This window comes from Alligator sinensis, unplaced genomic scaffold, assembly GCF_000455745.1.
Source record: "Alligator sinensis unplaced genomic scaffold, ASM45574v1 scaffold242_1, whole genome shotgun sequence".
Lineage (NCBI taxonomy): Eukaryota > Metazoa > Chordata > Crocodylia > Alligatoridae > Alligator > Alligator sinensis.
In genome coordinates, this window is record NW_005842320.1 from 297,750 (window position 1) to 317,156 (window position 19,407).

Sequence of the window (19,407 nt, forward strand, 5' to 3'; positions counted from 1 at the left end):
CCATTGCACTGAAAGCCTGCATCCCTCCCCACTGCTGTACTGCATGCCCCTGTGGGTGCACCTCCCTCTATTGCACCATGTACAAGGTCTCAGGTTCACCCTAAGCTCCCCGGGCCATGCCGTGCTGCACTCCCCCACTCCCGGAAAGCAGCAGGCAATAAAAGCTGAAGGAGGGAGGGGGAGCTGGGAGACAATGATGAAGTGATAGCTGGGCACAGGCCAGAGGGTTGTAACATGCAAGCCACTAGTTGGAAAGCCCTACTCTACACTTACCACTCTCTACCAGCAATACTTCCAGCAATCCAAAAATGAATAAATGAATAAATAAATAAAAAATAGGTGTAGCATTTTCATTATCATTTTTTGTTTAAATTTGTTGGACAAGCATTTGCCCCTTCTCTGCAATCCAATTACAGAACCTTCCACCAAAATTATACAACAGAGCAACAGTTAATATTCAGATCTGGACCAAAACGCAAGCAATTCTGTCAGTTCTGGAAGTAGTTTTTTTATACAACTGTAAAGATGGCACCACAGGAATGTAGGAATCTCCACAGTAAATCAAGTTTTCAATACAGGTACTACTGCCTATTATTCTGCAACTGCAACTGAGACAGTGCCACTGCTATCACCAAAATAAATAATTAATCAAATTAATTAAAATATCTTGCTACTGCATTTGCAGTTTTATGTGTCAGCTCTTTCATTACTGAGATAGAAATTATTTTTGGATAGAGACCTGAATTCTCTTAATACGAGCTCACTGAACACAGTTTTCCTTCCACTTTGGATGGGGTAATTGCCATTTCTTATACACACATTCCTACTGGCCATCCTGCCTGTTTCTGTGTTCTTCATTGTCAACTGTCTGAAAAAACAAAGCAAAGTGTTCATTTAGTTCGGAGCCATACCTAAATTATCTTTGCTCTGTGACCTGGCCTAATTCTTTTCTGTTTTTCTTAGCATCTGACAAAGCAGGGTGATGCCTATGAAAGCTTATGCATCTCTGAACAAATCAGTCTACACTGCCACCCTGCCCTGCATTCTGTCTTTCCACTTCCAAATTTCTTTTTCAAAGTTCAACTCAACTTCACTTCTGCTTGGGATGCAAATTCCTGATAAATTTAGAGCCTTTTGTTTAGATATCCTAAGCCTCTTTCACAGTTATTTATTTCCTTTCTCCTGTTGACTTTGCAAGCCAGTTTTCTAATAAAAAACTTAATTACCAACATGTTTTTGTTTATCTTTCTAATTATATTGAATTAACTTGTGATCACTTCATCTAAGGGTATTGTTTAAAACCAACTCTCTCAAACGTTATTCATAGATTCATAGTTGTTAAGGGAAGGAAGGGACCTGTCGAGATCATCAGGTCCAGCCCCGCTGCGCTTGGGCAGGAATGACTGCTGGGGTCAGATGACCCCAGAAAGGTGAGCATCCAGGCATTTCTTGAAGATGTCCAGAGTAGGTGCTTGTACCACTTCCGGGGGAAGTCTATTCCAGACCAGGGATACTTGAATTGTAAAGAAGTTTTTTCTTATGACTAATCTAAAGTGGTCTTCTAGCAATCTATGGCTGTTAGTCCTAGTCTTCCCCTAGGAAACCCTGGAGAACAGATGTTCTCCCAGTCCCTGATATGCACCCTTTATATATTGATAGGCTGCCACCACGTCCCCTCTGAGTCTTCTCTTCTCCAGGCTGAACAGACCCATGTCTCTAAGCCTCTCATTGTATAGCCTGTTCTGCATACCTCTAACCATATGCATAGCCATCCTTTGGACTCTCTCAAGCGTCTCCATATCCTTCCTGAAGTGTGGTACCCAGAACTGGATGCAGTACTCCAGCTGCAGCCTCACAAAGGCCGAATAAAGCAGGAGGATGACAATTTAGTCTTGTTTGAGATGCATCAGTAGATGCATGCCAGTGTTTTGTTTGCTTTGCTGGCCAAGGCACTGCATTAGTGGCTCATGTTTATTGTATGGTCCAGGGGTTTTCAACCTTTTTTTTAGGAGTGTACCTCTTCTGGGGGCACTTCTGGCAGAGTGGGGTTCAGGGGGTGGCGGCAGCCACATGAGGAGCAGGGGGGCTTTCACGCAGTGGGGCAGGGTGGTGGATGGCAGTGACGGCCACCATGTGCAAGGCTCCCCCACCCCCAGTGTCCAGCCAGCTAGGCAGCACCAGTGAGGCCCGCAGAGGGGAGCGACTACCCTCGCCCCCCACCCAGGTCTGCTCCTGGGAGGCGGCAGTGCGGGGTGGCGGTGCTCTGTCCCCGCCTGCACGTACTACCTAGCCCCTTTCCAAGTACCCCCAGGGTTATGTGTACCCCCAGCTGGCAACCCCTGATATGGTCTATCAAGATTATATACACACTCGTATGGGAACAGATAGATGAAAAATAACATATATGAGACTAAACAGTATTCATAGGGACAGGGTTAAAATGACTGCGGTATTGAAGCAGATGTTACAATATGTATAATTTTTATTTTAATGAAGATGAGTTAGATAACATTAACAGGGGAAGCACTTTGCAGGCAGTTGCTGGAAGCAAGAGGAGGAAGGAGGAGAGCAGAAAGAGAGAAGCAAGGCACCAGATCCTGCCCAGGAAAGGTAAGTGATCCAGCTGCCTGTGCGTTTGGTTTTGCTGAGTGTGTGTTTGGTGGGCTGTGTGTGCTTGGGGTGCATGCTCTGAGAACCTGGGAGTGATTGCTGACTGCTGTGTGATTGTTGATTGTTGTGGGATTGCTGATTGCTGTATGATTGCTGCCTGGGCCTGACAGAAGCCCTAACAAAGGGGCTGAGTCAGCCCAGGCCCAGAACGTATAAAACGAGACTCCCCAAATAACCAGGGAGTCAGTGACCAGGCAGCCTGTGAACAGGGACTGCAAACAGGGGAAGTAGTTTGCAGGCAGTTGCTGGAGGCAAGAGGAGGAAGGAGAGAAGGATAGAAGCTCACAGCAGTTTGCAGGCAGTTCGCAGGCCAGTTCATAGGCAGTAGCATAGCCTATTACCATACAATGGTGGGGATGCATTGTACCTCATGGCTTCCCGCCTTGGCCCCAACTGGTGCTCCCTTCCTTTGCACCAGAGGCCAACACCCAGACAAACCCCATGGTTACAGCCTCCACCCAGATGGAGCCCCTGGCACCAGGCTGCGGGGGCTGCCTGGCACAGGCTGCCAGCAACTGGGAATGGGAGCAAGGTCACCCCTACCTGTGGTGTATGCTCCTAAGTGAAGTCCCTGGAGTCCCAAGTGACTGAGCTCCAGACCCAGGTAGGCAGACCTCGTGCCATCAGGGTCCACGAGCAGGAGATTGATGACTACTACAGTCAGGCTCTTCTCCTGAAGAATGAAGAAGAGAAGATAGGAAGAAAGTGGCCAACAAGAAGGCTGGCCAAAAATACCCACCCAGAGCTACCTGGAAGACGGTCATCTCAGGCTCCAGGATATGCAGGGCTAGGGCAGCCCCTCCCCTGGCATTGCACAACAGGTATGCTCCCCTCACCACACATGAGGCGGCTCCAATGGAGACATCGGAGGAGGAGGTGGGTAGTTAGCAAACTGCCACCCCCAAGAGAAGGTGGTGGGGGACTCCCACCTTTGGGTACTGAGGGACCCATCTGCCATCCAGACCCCTTAGCCCATGAGGGCTGCTGCCTCCCTGGGGCCTGCACCCGAGATGTTGCGGAGAGGATCCCTAAGCTTGTCTGGCCCTCCAACCACTACCCCATGCTCCTCATCCATGTGGGCATGAATGACACAGCCAGGAGTAATCTGGACCAGGTCATGAGTGGCTACAGGGCTTTGGGGGCTGGGCTCAAGGGGTCAGAGGCGCAGATAGTATTTTCCTCCATGTTCCCGGTTGCGGGCCACCAAGCTAGGAGGTAAGAATGTGAACCAACGACTCTAGTGGTGGTGCTATCAAGAAGACTTTGGTTTCTAAAACCACAGCGCACACTTCAGCACTCCTGGGAAGGGACAGCATCCACATCACACAGAGGGCTGTAAACTAAGATCGCCGGGGGATGGGAAAACACTGCCTGGAGCGTGCCCAGGGACCAGCGTACAAGAAAGTGCCAAAGTTGGGGATACTAGGAGAGCCACTCTTGCAAGAGCTGAGGGAACGGTTCTCCCTCAGTGTGACAGGAAATGGAGGGTCTCAATTGGAGGACTCAGGTGCCTGTACACTAATGCTAGGAGCATGGGGAATAAGCAGGAGGAGCTAGCCCTCTGACTCTCCAGTGAGCATTACTATCTAGTAGGGATTATGGAGACCTGGTGGGACTCCTCAAATAATTGGAACATAGCCATAGAGCACAGGTGGGCAAAATATGGCCTGCGGGCAAAGATGACAGGCAGTCAGCAGCAGTAGGACCCAGGGGAAACCTAAGGCAGGACTCAGGGGCTGAGCAGCAAGAAGGGCCTGGCTCCACCCCACCCCTAGCCTCCCACCTCCAGCCCCGAAATGGAAGCCTCTACAGCTTTTGACCTTGAGACCCTGGAGCTGTTCCCCACGTCCCTCCACCTGAGTGGAAAGTAAGATAAGATTGGATGGAGGGATGGGAGAAAACCGCTGTGAACTGCTTAGCAGTCAAGAGCCCCATGGTGCTTGCTGGGCTGGAGCTAGAGCAGGAAGCAGCAGATGGGGGGGAGGGGGAAGGGAGTTCATAGTTGCGGCAGTGGTGAGCGGCAGCGGCCACAGTTACAGGAAGCAGTGCAGCGAGCAGCAGGGGCTGCAGTGAGTGGTGGGGGCCACAGCAGCAGGGGCCACGGGGAGTGGAGCAGCGAGCAGCAGAGGCCGCAGCCATGGCGAGCAGCAGGAGCTGTGGCCACTGTGAGCAGTGGGGGCGGGGGTCGCGGCTACGGTAGCATTAAATGGTGGGGGCTGTGGCAGTGGGGGCCATGGGGAGTGGCCTGGCGAGCAGCAGGGGCTACAGTGGCGCGCAGAGTGGTGTGGGTCATAGGGAGTGGTGGGGGCCACAAGGAACGATGCAGGTCATGGCAAGCAGTGTGGGTCATGGCAGCAGGGGCTGCAGCAATGGCATAGGGAGGGGTGGGGGTTGCAGCAGCAGGGAGCAGCACAGGAAGTGACTGCAGCTGTAGGGAATTGGCAGTGGTGGGGGAAGTGGTGAGCAAGCGTGCAGGAGGGAAAGCAGGGAAACGGTGGCAGCAAGTGGGTGCAGAGCCTGTGCAGGTGCCCTGGGGCTGGCAGGGACCCAGGCTGGGACGGCAGGAGTGTGAAGCCTGGGCGCGGGGTCTGCCTGGCTGCATTTCGTGAGGCTCACATGCAGTCCGCAAGAGCCTTAAGCAATGGAGCCAGCAGCCTGGCCCAGTAGCTCTCTCTCTCAGCCCACCCACCATACCCACACCCCACCACACACACACACACACCCCCGCTCCCCAACCACACCCTGCCTCATACAACCCCTTACCACCCACACACAGCATGTAGTAGGACTGTTTTTTGAGCTAGTATGCAGTCTCCTCTAGATACACATCATAAACACAGAAATCTATACAAAAATATTTTAAAATAAAATTAAAATAAGTTATACTAGATGTTTTATTATTTTGAATATGATTTGGGGTTTTTTCTGGTTTCAAGATTGCAGCACTCTTCCTCCCAAAAGGCAAGGGGAGGGACTCCTGGTGGCAAAGGTCACAGGTCAGGGGCAGGACTTCCAGTTCCAACATGGCGACCGGGAGGTGAGGCAACTGTCAAGGGGCAGGGCTACCCATGAGGCCCTCGACAGTTCCCCAAAACTTGGTAAGCGGCCCTCCGCCCAAAATAATTGCTCACCCCTGCCATAGAGGGCTACACCCTGTACAGAAGGGAGCGAGTAGGGAAGAAAGGTGGAAATGTAGCTCTCTATGTGACGGAGCAGTACACCTCCTTCAAGGCCAACAATGGCTCCAAAGAAGAGTGGCTTGAAACCCTCTTGGTCAAACTACAGAGCAGAGTGAGGTGAGAGAGACCTAACTGTATACTACAAACCACCAAACTGGGGGTGGAGTTCTCTTGAGAACTAGCAGAGGCTGCATGTGCATGGGACATGGTCATCACAGGCAACTTCAATTACCCAGACATCTCCTGGGAGGAACACTCAGCTAAGTCAGATCAGTCACGTTGCTTCCTGACCTGTACTGAAGAGCTCTACCTGACTTAGGAAGTGCATGGGCCAACCAGAGGCAATGCTCTCCTAGATTTGGTCTTGGCCAAAGAAGACGATCTGGTGAGCAACTTGAATATAGAGGGTAGCCTGGGCAACAGTGACCATGAAACCATCATGTTCACTGTCCATCACAAGGCAGTCAAACTGGATAGCAGGGTTGAAGTTTTGGACTTCAAAAAGCCAATTTCAACAGGGTCAGGGCAATAGTAGGGGGAGCAGGACCAGGGACTGAAGGTGGAAGGAGTGCATGAAGAGTGGTCATTTCTCAAGGACACAATCCTCGAAACACAAAAGAAGTCCATTCCCATGAGGAGGAAAGGTAGCAGAAGGGCTGGTAAGCCCTCTTGGCTTAATATCGGTAACATCATCCTCTTGAAAAAGAAAAGAGAGGCATACAAACAATGGAAGCTTGGGACAGTCCCCAAGGAGGACTATACAACATCAGCTTGCACTTGTAGGGAGCAGATTAGAAAGGCTAAGGCAGCGACTGAATTTAAACTAGCAACAGAAATCAAATTTTCTTTAGGCATGTAGGGAACAAGAGGAAAACAAATAGAAATGTGGGGCCATTGCTTAACAACTCAGGACAGCTGGTTACTGACACTCAGGAGAAAACTGAACACCCAAATGACTATATTGCTTCAGTATTTCACTGGACTAGGGGCAAAATCATACTAGATATGGTTCAGAATGGGCATGGTGGGAATGACCGCCTTCCTACTATTGACATTGACTGGTGCATGATCAGTTAGAAAAGTCAGACATTTATAAGTCAGCAGGACCGGATGAACTTCATCCGAGAGTGCTGAAGAAGCTGGCCAAAGTCATCACGGGACCTCTGACAAAACTCTCTCAAAACTCGTGGCGCTCGGGGGAAGTCCCTGAAGACTGGAAAAGAGCCAATGTTGTGCCCATCTTCAAGAAGGGGAGGAGAGGACCTGGGCAACTATAGGCCAATTAGCCTAACTTCTAGCTGAGGGAAAATCCTGGAAAAATTAATCAAGCAGTCTATGTGCAATAGGCTTGCAGAATGTAGGATTCTGAATGACAGCCAGCGTGGCTCCATCGCAGGCAAGTCTTGTCTTACCAATCTCAACTCCTTCTACGGCCAGGTAACTCACCACCTGGCTGACAGAGAGGAGGTTGACACTGTATACCTAGACTTCTAAAAGGCCTTTGATCTGGTATCCCATGATGTTCTCATGGGAAAATTGGAGGATTGCAGGCTTAACTGCTCAACAGTTAGGTGGGTAGGAAGCTGGCTGTGGGGTAGGACCCAGAGAGTCCTGATGAACAGATCTGTGCTGTGAAAAGTGGCCAGTGGTGTACCTCAGGGGTCTGTGCTTGGTCCAGTGCTTTTCAATATCTTTATCAATGATTTGGATGTGGGGGTGAAGAGGTCACTGGCCAAGTTCGCATATGACACCAAGTTATGGGGGAGTGTGGTCATGCTTGAAGACAGGCTGCAGATATAGGCAGACCTAGGTAGGCTGGCAAGATGGGCAGATCAGAATCAGATGAAGTTCAATATTGAGAAGTGTGAAGTGCTCCATCTGGGGACAAACAATCACCAACATGCTTACAGGCTTGGTGGCACTGAACTGACTAGCACCACGACTGAAAGGGACCTAGGTATAATAACAGACCATAGTATGAACATGAGCCATCAGTGAGATGCTGTAGCTATCAGGGCAAACAATATTCTGGCATGCATCAACCGATGCATCTCAAACAAAACCAAAGAAGTGAGACTGGACGGTCTCCTCAGTGTGGGCACCTGATCCCAGTTGTCTTTCCTGCCTAGTACAGGAGGGCTGGACCCAATGATCTTGCGAAGTCTCTTCTAGCACTTTACAATCTATGAATCATCTATAAAAAATATAAGAACAGTATGATTTTGCCCCTTAAAACGTTTTAAAATGTAATGTCTCCTACTTGAGGATTATATTAGCGACCATCAATTTAATATGGTTCTGAAATTCATCTCCATAATTCAATATTATGTTTACACATTTGTGTAAACATGATAAAAAAGCCAGTATAGAAGCCACAAGTTTTACTTCATTTTGGCAGCATTTTCCATCTATAAATTTCTGCATAATCAAAATACAGGTTTAGTGAAAGTGTAAATCTAACTGGATCCAATTTTTCTGCCCTTCCCTCAACCTTTCATAAGCCAACCATACTTTAAGCAGAAATCATAGTTAACCAGAAATGTTGGACCCTGCTACACATTACATATATTATGTAATTAACTGGTTAACTGTGCAATAAATTTAGACCAGCCACACATGCAAAGTAATTATCACACTATAAAAATTACTATCCAACTATAAAAACATCTAACCACCTACAAAGTTAGTGCTTGAAAATTTATACCAACTCTACAGCTGGTTTCTATCCAGTTTTAATTTTAGTGTGTGGCAGGACCCTTTGATACACCAAAGTTCATGAAGGTAGATTCATTATGCTAACATATTTTTAAATTCTATTCAATTGCTCCAAATTAATATCTGAACAATGTGCAGGCCTTCTAATTTTACAGTAAAAGCCAAACCTTTCACAAAAAGCAAACTCATGACATCTTTCCTACAGAAATAACTTCCCCTGAATAATGTAACAACTGTCTATAAAAAAGAGAATCACTCAAATTAAACTTTTGTACAGACATTTTTTCTCACTAATTCATAAAAAAGGATGTGCCTGCAGGAAAACTGTTGTGTAAATTCTGATTATTATCTACTACTATTCATCAATTAATGGTAGTAACAAAGGAATATCTTAAAATGAATGTGCCTTATTAATACTGTGTAACAGCCACCCCTTCAGATAGGTCAAATGAAAAATTGCCAACCAGCTGGTTAATTTATTCAGCACAGGTGTTCACTATTTATTTTTCAGCCATTTGCCTTTTTTCAATACAGCTTGTTGTAGAGACAGTATTCTTTTCCTTTGATGGATGCACTTTGTTCAGAGGCCATTCATTTCAGTTTCACACAGTATATATTATACTGCTACCCAGCTGTTTATTCTTTCAGAATAAATGTTTAATGGTTACTTCATACGAGTTATAAAAGTTAAGCAACAACAACAAAAATCTACCCAGAACATGTAAACTGTCTGGAGTGCCTTGATCAACTCTCTCCACTAAGTTTAAAGTTGGTTTGTAAACTGCTTCTTTTATCCAACACCAGTTCTTTCTAGCAGTGTGCTGTTCGATGCATTAGACTGAATTGTGTGTTTAACAAAAAATCTCGAACTAATGTGAAAGTTCAGATGTAACACTCACAAACTGTGAAGCAGTTGAAAATTTTAGTCATCTTATTTTTGAAGCAGCTGTGATTAACACTCTTATTTCACCATACCTAGGCAATTAGTAATATATAAAACACTTAAAACCATTATTGGAATAGTATTAAGAATATTTATGGTGACATTAAGGTAGAAATAGTTAAAGTGAGAATCAGACATTTTAGAAGGATTTTTACACAAATGTAAACAATTTTTTAAAATCTGGAATCTGATCAAGTTTCTCTTATAATGTGACTGTCAACTTTGCACACCTTGATTTTTTCAGCTTGCATTACTTACCTTTCGGCATTCAACTCTCTCTTCCTACCTTTTAGGTTTAAAATATAAAATGTGTCACCTTATGAAAATCATTCAATGCTTCACCCAGTTCAGTGTGAAATGATTCAGCAGAAACTGACAAGATATCTACTAAAACCTCTTAAGAACAAAAGTATAATTCAATGCAAGAAGTATAAAACAAAATTAAATGCACAGGATTATCCAATTCTGAAACTGAGGTTCACACTATATGCACTCAACATTATTATGCTTATGTATTAAATTTAGATTTTGTTATGCCAGTATTTTAACTGACAAAAAGTTTAACTTTTAAACTGTCTGATTTGTTTTTAATCAGTATTATACAAGATGCTGATTTTAAATTTCCTTCATTTTAAACAAAACCTTTAGCCATGTAATCATTAATCACGTTTAGATGTCAAACTAGCATCAGAAAATAAAAATAAATTTGTTTTAAACACATATTTGATTCCTAAACTGGCTGATAAATGATATACTGTTTGCGCTGTAACAAATTACAAGATTTAATAGATTAGTTCTGTGGTCTTCGTACATATATGTGCACACAAATATATGCAACAAACATGTTTTAGACACATACCAGGTACTACTGCATCCTAATCCATTTTATTGCAACACAAGTTATTTGAGGAACACAAGATAAGTATCTATTTGTTGGAAGTCAAATGAAAACAAAATTATTTTGATTCACAAAGTAGACATAGATACGAATAATAGCTGACTTTACCCTACAGTAAAAAGGCTCCCCAGCCATAGCAATAAGGTCCCCCAGGTCCCTTTTTAGATATTTTAATCTAAAAATATTATACTGATCTTACATACAACTTTTTTTTAAGAAATATGTTTTCCTATTTAGCCTTTTCTTCAGTTATTATACTTTTGAAGAGTCATGTTTGGGCTCCATTTTTTTGTAAAAATTATTTCCTAGTACATAAGTGAGTGCAGAATGAGAAAATACAGTCAAATAGACAGAAAAGTTTATAACTAGTGAGCAATTCCAAACACACTTTTCTTATGAGAAATGTATTGACTATTATCCCAAAATTAAACTGTCCAACAACTTTTATAATATCATTTTTGCAAGAAATCTTTAAAAGTGTCATTCAACTCTGCTAAAGTTCAAGGGATTTGATAGGGTTCTTTAGCAAAGCATTTTGCAATTCTTGGCTCTCTCATAACTCAAAAGGAAATAAAGGAAAAATAATTACTTACAACTAAAATCATAATATAATAATTCATCCACAGTACATACATCTATTAAGAACATTGTGTTTATAACTTCCATATTTATAATTACCTGATATAACAGACATCTTCTACATGCTGAATGGTTGTATCCTTCTTGCTAAGAGAAATAGCTTCTTCTGTTTCAAGGATCAATTTTCTCCAGTCTTCGCTTTCTTCGCTGACCTCAGTCTTTTCCTTACAAACAAATATAGAATGATAGGATTTTGGAAGAGTGCCCTAAATTTTTTAATAATGTTACCAATGGCTATTAAATAAACTAACCTGAACGTTTTAATTGCACTGATTGCAGTATATGATGAAAACAAATGATATGCAATTTTATAGTTTAAAAATGCAGTTTCCCACAAATAAAGGCAGATTTTAATTCATCTAGACAGCATGTTCCTCTGTTCATGATAGATGTATTTACTAAATGAGCTGGCAGTTATAACTGCTTGTGGTAAAAAAGTGTTCTAAGTGCCATAACACCGCTTTCTACCAATGTTATAGTTGATACCTTCCCTGCCCTGCCTTAAACTATACCTTAACTTTTTGCATTTTTTTTCAAATTTGAAAAGAAAATATTGACGTTACAACACTAAAATAAAATGCATATATATTCTCATGAATGTAAATACTAAAAACTTATAAGAGGCTTTTCCTCTTCACAATTCATGTTTTGGCTAAATATTTGGTCCCTATATTTTGGCTCAGAAACCTTGAATTCAGAGGGATTTAGGAATGAAACGATTTGAGAATTGTGTAACCACTTTAGAAATGTACCATAAATCATGTGATGAAATTAGGAAGAAACATCTCCCTGATAAGAACATGAGTAGTATTTTCCCTCTCAATGCCACACTGTTCATTTATGTATAAGTGCTGTTATGTTGTTTAATGTGCTCTTCCAAAATAAAGAACATTTATCAAATGTGTCACTGGCAAAGCAGTGCAACCTACCAAGAATAAGAATACAAGGGAGAATTTTCATATCTGGACATCTTAAAAATGAAATTGTACATCTAAAGAGCAGTCCTGTATCTCTCCACAAAACTATGAAAAGTAGCACAGAAGCATACAACATATTTCATAGGATCACAGAAAAGTAGGGCTGGAAGGGACCTCACGAAGTCCATGCCCCTGTTCAAGGCAGGATCATCCTTGACTAAACCATCCTAGCCAAGTGTCTAACATGCTCTTAAAAGTTTCCAAGCATGGAGATTCCACAACTTCTCTAGGCAGGCTGTTTCAATACCTGACCACCCTCACAATCAAAGTTCCTGAAAATTTCCCTTGCTGAAGCTTGAGGCCATTTTTTCTAGTCCTGCCCCCTTCACCCACAGAGAAAAACCCATCTCCATCCTCTCTCTAATCACCATTCAAGTATTTGAAGACTTATCAAATCCTCCCTTAGTCTTCTCTTCTTCAGACTAAAAAACCTTTCCTCATAATTCTTGCCACTGAGGCCCCTAATCATTTTTGTTGCCCAGCACTGGACAACTGTCCTTCTTGAAGTGTGAGGCCCAAAACTGAACACAGTATTTTAAGTGAGGCCTCACCAGTGCTGAATACAGCTGAAGAATCACTTCCTTTGATTTGCAAGTGATGCTCCTGTTGATACAACAAAGGATGCTGTTGGCTTTTTTGGAAACAAAGAGCACACTATTAGCTCGTATGCAACTTATGGTCCACCACCACAACCCCCAGTTCCTTCTCTCCAGTACTCCAACCTAGCCAATCATTCCCATCTGTATTTGAGCATGCAGTTCTACCGTCCTTGTTGAATCTCAACTAATTGTCTGTGAACCATTTCTCCAGTCTATCAAAGTCATTCTGGAACCCACCCTTACCCTCTGGAGTGCCCACAATTCCACCAACTTGGTGTCATCCACAAATTAGCTACGCATTCACTCTGTCCCATCATCCAAATCGTTAATGAAGGTGTTGAACAACATCAGATCCAGGACAGACCCCTGGTGACCTCCCCACAACTAGACATTGAGTCATGGAGGACTACTCGCCGAGTACAATGATCCAACCAGTTATGTATCCACCTTACAGTAGTTTCATGTAGTCTGTTTTTCCTTAGCTTGTCTTGTTATCACAAAAGGACTTGGCTAACATCTGTCAACTCCCTTGGTTATTTCTGAATGAAGAGATATGCCTAGAGAAAGCAGTAGCAGAAAATTCCACAGAAGGAAGAATACTGTCTATAAAGAGACTTCCTCCTATGTTCACCAAAACAGGATATTTTTTCTATTCTTGGCAAATAAATGGGATTGCATATAAAAAAAAAACTTCACTCCCTCCATTTTTTCCAGTGGAGAACACACTCACAAGACCACTTGGGTCAAAAAGAGCAACAATATTAAGAAAGAAAAAAAATGGATGTATTTTGTAGAAAATGGTATCAATTCAACATTTCTGTCACTGAACAACCCTATAACATACAGCTGCTTTTTGGCATAATCAATTAGTAGACACATATGAGCAAATGTACATAATCAATTAATAGACACATATGAGCAAATGCACATATATATACATATTATATTATCCAGTGAATTAACAAACATTATAACACTTGATAAACGGCAACATGGCCTTATTTGCACTCCTAATACTAAGCATTAAGTTAGTGGCATATTAAATAGAAAACATCTTATCAAGATATGCCTCAAATGCTCTTTGGATAATCTGAGTATGAAGTTAATTAATAGTCATAATAATTTAGTTTAAGAGTTAAAATGAATATCAGATTATTTTACTATGTGTAAAAAATGGAATACAGAAGACTTCTTCTTATATGTATTGTGTCTAAAAAATATTAGTTACTTATTCTATTGTTTTTAAGTATGTTTTCATGAAAATAAGATGCTAGCAAGTTAATTCTGGCTCCTTACCTGTTTTTCCTTAATCCAAGACAATAATCCTGAAAAGCTAAAGCTTGCCCAGTTTCCTCCATAATAACTTCTCCTGCAAAAGAAAAAAATGATTAAAAAGTTAAAAAATAAACATAATTTAACTCGGTGGAAAGAAAACTAAAAATATAGCACTTTTAGTGTTCATTCACCATCTAAAGCAGTGGTTTTCAAACTGAGTTCTGTGTAACCCTGGGGTTCCATGACAGGCCACAGGGATTTCACAAAGAGACTCGGGGTAATGCTGGAGGGGCTCAGGAGGCAGCACACCGCCTGTGCTGGGCCAGGTTGCTTGGCTCCATATTGATTTACGCGGCCTGTGGAGCCAGGGGTAAAGGTTCCATGGCAGAAAAAAAAAGTGTTATGAAAGCCCCTAACTTTAGGAAGTTTGAAAACCACTGATCTAAGCAAAAAAAAGCTCAAAACATAACAAGTAGGGCTGTGTGAAACTTCAGGTGCTGATTCGATTTGAAGGAGATTCAGCCTGATTCGGCGGCCGAATCTTCGAATCTGAATTGAATTAGGAGATGAATAAAAAGGTGTGAATCAATTCAAAGCTCTCTGAATTGATTCAGAAAAGATTCAGAGAGCTTCAGACAGTTCAGAGATTCAGGCAGTCCCCATTCGCCGCCACAGGGACTTGGACCCAGACTCCATGCCATTAAGTAGGGGGGCGGGGAGGGGGACTGGCAGCACGGGGAGGAGACCATGGAGGGGACCCCACCAGGCCCATTCCCTGCCTGCTTCCCCAGCCTCCTGAGCATCCCCCAACCCCTTCCCGCTCCCCAGCCCTGTCAATGGCTGCCCTGCCCAGCCCCAGCATCCCAGCTCTTTAAAAAAACAAAACAAAAAAACCCTACGCTCACCGGCTGCTGCCAGGAAGGGGCCGATCTCCGCTGCCCCCCCACTGCCCCGTGCTCCGTGTGGGGCTCTGGCACGAGCACCCGACCCCCACCTGCTCTCCCAGCCCTGTCAATGACTGCCCTGCCTGGTCCCAGCGTCCCAGCTTTTTTTTCTCCTTTGCCTTTTTAAAGCCCCACACTCACTGGCTGCTGCAGTGGCCATCGGGGCTTCTGGGGGCTCGTGGCAGAGCTCTCCATGCAGCACAGGGCAGTGGGGATTGCCCCCCCTCCCCCTCCAACAGGAGCCACTGAATCGGGGGGGGTTGTGTTTTTTTTAAAGAGCTAGGAGCTGGGGCCAGATGGGGCAGCCATGGGGGGGGCTGGGAGAGCAGGCAGGGATCGGGGGGCTCATGGGAGAGCCCCCCCATGCAATGCGTGGCAGTGGGAATCGCCCCTCCACTTGGCAGTAGCCAGTGCATGCAGGGCTTGTTTTTTTGGGTTTTTTTTTCAAACGAGCCGGGATGCTGGGGCCGGGTGGGGGATGGGGCCTGTTTGATTTGGAGATTCGGCCAATTTGGCAGCAGCCGAATCTCCTAATCAGATTCGGCCAAATCGATTTGGGACAGTGATTCAAATCATCAAATTGAATCACTGTCCCTCGAATCGGCCAAATTTGTAACCAAAGCGAATACTAGCTGCTTCACACAGGGTAGCAACAAGGCGTTTACATGTGCAGAACTGTAGCTATCTATATAAACTGTAAAAATTTTATTACAAAACAAGGAAGTCTATTTTCCACTCAGCAGTATTTATATGTTATCAAATGAACTATTGGGGGTACATAGCTCTATTCATAGAGCTGTGAAAAAGTTCTAGAATTACACATACTTTTGGGGATGCCAAAATAACTACTTTCTTTTAATTTGTTCTGCTTCACTGAATGCACGCCAAGAAATATTTACTCTCCCCCTCCTTGAAGATGTCACACTGAAAGTCACCTTTATTGAATGTTAAAAATTACTGAATGAATTAAAGACTAATGTTTGGGAAGAACAAAGGGTTTTTTACCCTACCAAATAATGCAAAGATAGTTTGCACTGTCCCTCTGTGTGATTTAACAGTTATCCTCAAAAAACAGAAGTCTTTATCACATTGTTTCCAAAAATTAGAAAAAATAAAAGTTTAAAAAGAGTCTTCAAGTTCAGTTCTGTTATTTAAAAGAGGATGTTTTCCAAAAGAGTTATATGCACTGACAAAGACTTCATTAAGGGTGTCAGTCCCTTTATAGTACCAGAGGGTGATGCTCTACCATATCTTGCTTAGTTAGCACAAGAAAGACAGATGTCTACTAAACAATGTCTAATTGTTCACGACTAGAAACTGACCTAAAAAAGTCCTTCAGCTCCTGAAGGGAAATGGTAAGGAACATAAATAGGACGTTTTCCCTGAAGAGAAGAGAAAATTCACTAATCACTGAATTAAAAAGTTGAGCTTAATAACAGAATCTATAGTTTAAGACTTTATGATTAGAGCTGATTCTCTCAGAGGTCCTATGTTAATGTAAATTCTCCTCCAGTCTTTCATTTTAAACAGACAAAGCCACTGCAAAGCTGTAACTAATCAGGAAACCCAGAATAACTGTAAAACGGAGCAAATATTTGTTTGCCTCATTGGGCTATTAGGAAAATGAGTATTTATTAAGGACTTTAACAAAAAACTAGGAAACATTTACATGATTCTCATCTGGAATCAATACGATCCAATGAGACTCAAACATACTTAATGACTCCCAGACTCCCTCAGAATGAATCCCACTAAAAAATAGCCTGGTACCCTTTCAGTTCTCTATAAAGATCAGTCAAAAATGCCCTCATTTCCAACAGTGGAAATTAGGTTAATTTTGTTTCTTTCTGTTGTGAGATATTATCAAAACAAATCCAATATTCATAAATTATATAATCTATCACTTCTGGGAATTAAAAAGAAAAAAGCGTAGAGAAGGACAAGAGAATCTTCTGCTTTAAATACAAGTTTCCTTGAAAGGAATATAATCTGGCTGTCACAACAAGCAAGGGCATCAATCACAGAAAATGTACAAAACATCAGCATAAAACAAAGACAGGCCTTCCAAAATTTAAATCTTGTTGAGCTTTATGTTTCCTTTATGTGGAGTACCTGAAATGTGCACATCTGCAGCAAAAGAAACAAGTATTATCAATATGCTATCATAAAGGATGAAACATTCTGTGGGGGAGGAAAAAAATCGAGCTACAATAATATAAAAGCTCTCTCTTATGTTTGTCATTAGAGTGCCCTTTGAGACATCTTTTGTCTTCTTACTGAAGTGTAGCGATTAGTTTTTTTCAAATAAAGTCTTGAACAATATTTAGTCAAGGATATGATTTCTTCAATTATGAATGTTACTACTGCAAAATAAACCGTGTTCGTCTTTTCCTCTGAATTAAACTTTTTCCCCAAGTTAATGTCACAGCCTTCTAAAGAATTCTTTTGTAAAGAAAACAACATGTTTTTTCCATGTTTTTTAATGAACTGGCTGTTGCCCTGCATTATGCGATGAATCATCATAATCTGTCAATGATTCCTAAATACTCCAAAAATGATGCTGTACAAGTATTGATGGATTTTCTAGCTCTCACAAATACAAGCTAAGTCCTTGGTAAGGATCCTTAAAGAGGAAGCAAATCTAAAAGGGAAAAAAGACTTACTAAAACAACTCTGATAGTTTAATTTAAGGAGTCATCTCAGAGTAGATAGGCATTTACTATTTTTAAGATTGATCAAAGAACTTCAAATCGAGATCTTCTGCAAATAGTGCTGATGGTATCAATGCCAACAGTCCAATTCTATATTGCACATGTCCTTACAATTCTTAAGGCTTATAATCCTCCCTTTTAGCTGACTACAGAAAAATGGATTAATAATGGAAAACCCTGGAACAGGTTCAATTATCTAAATTGGTAAGGATCTAAATTACTGCAGATAAATTACTGTATTTTCTCACAGAAACTGAAGACCAGAGTATTTTTTTCCTTCTGTAATACATACCTGTCCAAGTGCAGTTTGTTCGAAACTTGTATTATGTAAAATGTTCAGTTAGTCAAATGAAACTCTATTGTTTGCGATTAACTAAGGACCAGGCTTCTGTTCAGATTTTTTAAGTTTGTATCTAAAGCCCTTAAGAGGAACCTGGAATCACTTCTGTGAATGTTGTATGATCCAGATCCTACGTTTCCCCATTTGCTAAATAATTTAACTACTTTTTCTAGGTTCCTGAACATTCAAAAAATATCTCAGCCTAAAACACTTTTGTTGAGAGTGCAATTATTTCTTGCTGATCAGCTCTTCCTGAGACTCAATTAAAGGTAGCATGTAGCATTTTCATTTGAAGAGATGCATCAAGTTGAGAGAGATGGAACAACTGTGATAGCATGTAATACAAAAGCAGCAGCAGATAAAGCCTTTTGTAGAAGATGTCTGTTAGGAAGACTGGGTTTCTGAATGCCATGTCATAATAGCCATGGTAAAACAAGTCAAAGCTGCTGATGTCTGAAGAGAAGCTGCTGATGCTTCATGATTTCTCCTGAGAGCTGCCTGTATGTGTCTATCCTGCATTTGATCTCTCGGAAAAGAGTCTCCTACCATCAGAATAGCTGTCTTTTGCAAGGGAAGTTACTGCCACATCGATTTTAAGGATCTGGAGACAAAATGACTACAGTTTCAAACCCATAAAATGTAATGCTTTACTTACTGAATTTCTCACATTTATTAGAAAATTTCTACTCTGCCTTAGTTACATGCTCCAAGACACGGTTAAATGGAATGACAGGCTCCTTGGTTCCCAAGAGAAAGATTTTAACCAGAAGTATTCTTTCTATAGTCTTTTGGTTGAAACTACATGACTACATGGCTTTCTTTTCCAAGGTTAAAAGGCACCTACTGAAAATGTTCTGCCCAAGGCTTCTAACCTAGAGTTAAAACAGTTCTTAAACTTGTCTTGGAGGTAATCCAAGACTTCTTTTGAAGCATTATTTCCCCTCTCTTCTTACACTGTTCATATTGCTTTGAAAGGAATAACCTGAATTAAATTTTGTGGCAAGTTGTATTATAACTGACAAGCTCCAATATATTCAGCAAGGTGTAAAAAGAATTAGAGAACAGATTGCAAAATATCTGATGTTGGAAACTGGTAGGCACCTTAGAAATTTGGGATGCTCCTATAAAAGAAAAGTGGAGTTTTAAAGACAGACGACACTTAAAACTAAGTGTAAAGGTATGAGAAGCAAAGAAAGACGTACAGAAAAGAAGAGCAACCAGACATGAAAAGTAGATAAAGGAAACCAAGGCATGATGGGAGACAACAAGTAATTAAACAAGAAGAGCATTAAAGACACAGGTAAGGGATCTGAACTCTATGTAGAAATGTATAGGAAGTCTGTGAGTAAGAGTAGAAGGTGGAGGATAGGATTGACATGGCAAAGAAGTACAAAACTGTAGCTGCTAGAAAGAAAAAGAAAAAGAAAAAGAAGAGAGTCCTGTATGCCAAAAGGAGAAAGTTCTGGGTCAAAGAATGAGGATATGAAGGAGTGTAAGCATCAGGGACAAGGGAAAGA

At 42.3% G+C, this 19,407-nt stretch overlaps 1 protein-coding gene across 4 annotated transcripts in view; it reads right to left on the reverse strand.

Moving 5' to 3' along the window:
- Positions 1 to 19,407, reverse strand: part of CHM (CHM, Rab escort protein 1) — a 148,747-nt gene that overhangs the window by 94,706 nt on the left and 34,634 nt on the right. For all 4 annotated transcript variants that reach the window (XM_025209963.1, XM_025209964.1, XM_025209962.1 and 1 more), the window contains exons 3-4: positions 13,917 to 13,989; positions 11,084 to 11,208 (exon numbers count right to left, since the gene is read on the reverse strand). In XM_025209963.1, coding sequence (XP_025065748.1) covers positions 11,084 to 11,208; positions 13,917 to 13,989 — 198 coding nt within the window. The remainder of the gene's footprint in view (positions 1 to 11,083; positions 11,209 to 13,916; positions 13,990 to 19,407) is intronic.